At 55.8% G+C, this 5090-nt stretch overlaps 1 protein-coding gene across 1 annotated transcript; it reads right to left on the reverse strand.

The window, feature by feature from the left end:
- Window positions 1–105: 105 nt before the first annotated feature.
- Window positions 106–5076, reverse strand: LOC121063190 (serine/arginine repetitive matrix protein 1-like). Its single transcript, XM_040543554.1, has 8 exons — window positions 5000–5076; window positions 4809–4910; window positions 3620–3727; window positions 3078–3149; window positions 2887–2988; window positions 2419–2526; window positions 1455–1602; window positions 106–452 (listed from the first exon to the last, which is right to left on the reverse strand). Exons 3-8 carry the CDS (start codon window positions 3723–3725, stop codon window positions 110–112), a joined length of 879 nt encoding a protein of 292 aa, XP_040399488.1. The 5' UTR covers window positions 3726–3727; window positions 4809–4910; window positions 5000–5076; the 3' UTR covers window positions 106–109.
- Window positions 5077–5090: the final 14 nt, after the last annotated feature.

Below are 5090 nucleotides of genomic sequence, written 5' to 3' on the forward strand. Positions count from 1 at the left end.
GCTGAACCCCAGCACCGAGGACCCTCACGGTTACTTCTCGATCAGTCACAAAGTCCTGCTGTGGGTTCCTGGGTACTGCTGTACATAAGACCCGGACTGCTGTGCTGTATTATTCAATATTTATTGAAACTGTGGCCTGGGCTGCACCCTGGGGGGGCCTGCCCCAGCCCTTGGAAGAGGGTGGGGGGGGCCGTGGAGGTGATGTCTGTGTCCACGAGGACTGGGGGGTACTGGGCCGGTCGCGCGCCTTCCATTGGTCTGCTGCTGGGCGTGGGGGACGTGGGGGCCGTGGAGGCCGGGCTGGTGGCAGGCGGGCCGGTCTTCCAGGCACTGATGGTGGCCGCTGGCGTTGGGCCTGGCTCTCAGGCATACCACGGTGGTCAGGCCGCCTGTACGGGCTCACGGAGCGGCTGCGGGTGTCAGTCTGGGCTGCCTGGGCTGCGGCGAGGCGCCTGTGGAGACAGGAACTTGCTGAGGCCGTGCTGCGGCTGCGGTTGCAGGCGAGCGCGAGGCAGTGGGGTGCAGGCACCCGGCTGTGTGTCAGCTGTGGGCACACAGTGCTCTGTGCAGAAAACGGGGTGCCCTGTTCCCTCGACTGGGACTTTGCTCCCCTCCACATCCTACCCCAGCTCGTCTCCTCCCCAGCGCCTTGCCAGCCATCCTGACCTTCCTGCTCTGCACGTGCTGTCCCAGCAAGAAGACCTGGCCCCCGCAGAGACAGGGGGTCCAAAGCCGGGCTCAGCACGGCCGGGTCACCACAGCCACCGACTGCCCTTCCCCAGAGCGCCTGGCAAGGACCAGCACTCAGCTCCCTGCCCGGCCCTGGCCCTGGCCCAACAAGGTGACAGCCTCGGCTCACTGTTCGGTGAGGTGCTGCCCATCCGCTCTTTGGGATGTGTAATTAAACACACAAGCCCTGTCTGTGCTGAAGATGCACGCTGGCAGCGCTCAGGTGCGGCTGTGACACACTGAGTGCCTCTCTCCAAGGCAATGCCCGCAGCTGGCAGGGCTCATCCCCATGCTCCCAGTAGCTGGCACACCTTGGCTGAGGCGGACACCTGCAATTCAGGGCATCCCAGAACAGGGTGCCTTGTGCTGGGGGGCAACTGGCACTGCTGTGCTTCTCTCTCTGATGGCACTCTCTCTCAGCTCCTGCATTTCTCTTCCTGACCTTGCTTTGCCTACGGCTGTCCCTGGCTCTGCTCTTGCTGCGGAAGGGCCAAGCTTGGAAAAATGGGCTCCCGAACAGAATGCCCAGGAATTAGAGGCCACCTAAAACACTGGACAGCAGAAATTTCAGAAGAGTCTGGTCAAAAACTAACTGCTCACTTCACAATACGCTAATGACAACTGCTTCCTGGCTGGCAGCAGCCATATAATAATGTTGACAAAGATACGGTAAAGAATTTGGGAGGGGGAGAGGAGGAGAGGGAGCGGGGGGAACAACAACTCACTGATTTTTCTGCCTCCAACGCCGGATAAGCACGCAGCACGCAACTGTCACAAGCAGGAGGGGAACCAAGAATGCTGCAGCGCCTTCTATGCAGTAACTTTGGAAATTTTGGGGTTTTGCAGTGTTTGCATTGTTCTCCCCATCCACGCCTGGAAGAACAATTGTGGACATTGCTGTGTCCTGTGCGCTACTGGTAATCTCACAGGAGGTCTGACATTGCCAGGAAGTGTTCTTTTTCATTTGGATAACATCTTTGAGCAAGTGAAAATCCTCAGGCCGCAATGCTTCCCGAGGTTCAGCAGAAGCTGGGGAATCTGCCAAAGTCACTGCAACTCAATGCACTCTGGAGCCTCCCTTTTGCCTCTCAGCTTTGTTTACCCTCCATCCTTTGTTTTCCCTGCCATAATGCTGAGAGCCCAGTGTCTCAGGTTTGCTCCCCCAGCTCTTTGGAGTTCTAAAAGTTCTTAGGTGCTTGCCCACCTTCGCTGCTTGAGGCACGCTCGGAGCCTTAGGGACAAAACTGAACAAAATTTGGGAGCCCAGGAGAGCCAGGGAGGCAGTGCCCCATCTGCACTGGGTCAGGGCATCACTCTGGGTCTCAGCTCACAGGAGGGGATCCGTTTCCCATCGTCTGCTCAGTGGGCTTCACATGGCCTCGTTCCCCCAACAGCAGGGTTCCAAAATCCCTGGGAACTGGGTGCGCTGGGAGGTGACCCCTCTGTAACCACAGCCACAGAGCTTTGTGAGCGTCTCTCCGCTGCACTGCTGTCACATGCTGTCACAGCCCGGGGAAGACAGCCATCCTCAGGGAGCCACTCCTGCCTTCCTCTGCAACACTTGCTGCCTACTGACACTCTTGGGTTTGGCTGCTGACATGAGGTGCAAGAGCGGGTACCAGGGCAAGAACCTGCACACGCATGCTGGTTCTGGTTGGTGACAGCGGATGACCAAGAAACAGCCTTTACCTGGTGTAGCAGTTGCCTGTGTTGCCTCTGTTCTTTTGCCAGGGAGCGGCAGCGTGCGACCGCTTCCTTGCCAAAGCACCTCCTTCGGCACAGTCTCTCGAACCATCCCTTTAGGAAGAAAGCAGGACAGTGTGACCATAAGGAACTGCTTCTCCTTGAACCATATTGTGGGCACAGTTGCAAGCACACACCAGTTGCTGCTGGCTGGATACCAAAGTTTTCACGGAACAGCTTGGACCAGTTATGGTAATGCTGGGCTAGCAGCTGCCCCTGGGAGGTGGCTTGACCCACAAGCGGCAGCAGAGGCTCTCGGCCATCTCTGGCGCTCACCAGTGCCTGCTAGGTGTGAAATTGAGTGTCTCCGTTCTGATCAATCCCTTCCTGCTGTGCAGGTTACGGTGTGTCCACACATGGATTTAGAACCTCAGCTTCCCAAGTCTTATGGCGGACAGAGTGAAATATACCCACCAGGTGCTGCCTTCTCTAAGTCCTTTCTGATTTTCTCTATGATGTGAGAGGACAACAGGGAAGGTTTTATTCTTTCAGCTTTATCCTTTGCTCTTAGAGGACCTGAACAGAAAGTAGTAAGTTAACTTTGGCACCAGTGCGATTTGGAGAACCAGGGCTTCGTTTGTGAAGTCAGTGAAATGACTACCCACCCCTGGGATACCAGCTGGGCTCCAGCGCAGGAAGCAGCCGAGGATCTGGCAAAGCCCTCCCTGGGGACACTTCTGCAACCAAAGACCCGTGAGAAGTTTCTGTCACATCGACACCTACATCAGTAGCTCTATGGCAGTGCCCCGTTTACACTGGGTCAGGGCATCACTCGGGGCCTCAGCTCACAGGAGGGGTTCCGTTTCCCACTGTCTGCTCAGTGGGCTTCTCATGGCCTCGTTCCCCCAAGAGAAAGGTTCCAAAATCCCTGGGAACTGGGTGCGCTGGGAGGTGACCCCTCTGTAACCACAGCCAAAGAGCTTTGTGAGCGTCTCTCCGCTGCACTGCTGTCACATGCTGTCACAGCCCAGGGAAGACAGCCATCCTCAGGGAGCCACTCCTGCCTTCCTCTGCAACACTTGCTGCCTACTGACACTCGTGGGTTTGGCTGCTGACATGAGGTGCAAGAGCGGGTACCAGGGCAAGAACCTGCACACGCATGCTGGTTCTGGTTGGTGACAGCGGATGACCAAGAAACAGCCTTTACCTGGTGTAGTAGTTGCCTGTGTTGCCTCTGTTCTTTTGCCAGGGAGCGGCAGCGTGCGACCGCTTCCTTGCCAAAGCACCTCCTTCGGCACAGTCTCTCTAACCATCCCTTTAGAAAGAAAGCAGGACAGTGTGACTATAAGGAACTGCTCCTCCTTTCGAGGATGGTATCTTTGGAAGGTAGTGCTTCTCAAAAGATATCCCTAAAGTTTAGAAGCTAAGGCCTGGGCTTTTGGGGGAGGTACTCACTACTGCAAACAGCATGTGATTCACAAAGAAAAATCTAAGTGTTTGACTCCTGGCAGTCTACCAGCACAGACAGCAAAATCTGGCCTGCTGCGAGACCAGGAGATTGCAGGAGATCTTCTTGTTCACATCACGCATAGTGCATTTTTGGCACACTGCAAGATGACGCTCAATTCCTGCCTTCAAAGAGGACATAAAAAAGCTGCATCCAGTTCAGAGGCAGGAACAGCCCTTCTGAGAAGCATGTCCATCCCATCATGCTGACTCCATCCCAAGACATTTGGCCAAGTCATTTGAAACCCAACTAGAAATGGACAGCTAAATCAGCTGAGACTGAGTTAAGTGCCTTTCCTTTCAGCTCCTACAAGTTAGGGGTCGGGCACCAAGCTGGGTGTGCATCTTGAACTCGCCCCTGCCTGCAGGCTGTCACCGAGAATCCTCATACATCAAGGAGAACAAGAGGGCTGGGCTGGGCTGCTCTGATCCCAGCCGCTGACCCAAATCTGCCTGCGCTTTCCCTCCTCTGCCCAAGGGTGCTCTCCCCTGCGGTGACATGTGTCTCCCTGCTCAGGGGACAGCAAGCACTGCTTGGGATGTGCCCCCTGCCTTGAACTCGCCCAGCTGCAAGCAGTGCTGTGCGGGAGCTGAACACAAGTTCAGCAGAAGCCCTTTGCTGCTGGCTCGATACCAATGTTTGCACGGAACAGCTCGGACCAGTAGTGGTAATACTGGGCTAGCAGCTGCCCCTGGGACACGGCGTGACCCACAAGCGGCAGCAGAGGCTCTCGGCCTTCTCTGAGGCTCACCAGTGCCTGCTAGGTATGAAATTGAGTGTCTCCGTTCTGATCGATCCCTTCTTGCTGTGCAGGTTACGGTGTGTCCACACATGGATTTAGAACCTCAGCTTCCCAAGTCTTATGGCGGACAGAGTGAAATATACCCACCAGGTGCTGCCTCCTCTAACTCCTTGATGATATCCTCTACGATGTCAGAGGATGTTGGGGAAGATTTTCTTAGTTCAGCGTTTTCCTTCGCTGTTAGAGGACCTGAACAGAAAGTAGTAAGTTAACTTTGGCACCAGTGCGATTTGGAGAACCAGGGCTTCGTTTGTGAAGTCAGTGAAATGACTACCCACCCCTGGGATACCAGCTGGGCTCCAGCGCAGGAAGCAGCCGAGGGTCTGGCAAAGCCCTCGCTGGGGACACTTCTGCAACCAAAGACCCGTG

This window comes from Cygnus olor, unplaced genomic scaffold, assembly GCF_009769625.2.
Source record: "Cygnus olor isolate bCygOlo1 unplaced genomic scaffold, bCygOlo1.pri.v2 S99, whole genome shotgun sequence".
Taxonomy (NCBI): domain Eukaryota; kingdom Metazoa; phylum Chordata; class Aves; order Anseriformes; family Anatidae; genus Cygnus; species Cygnus olor.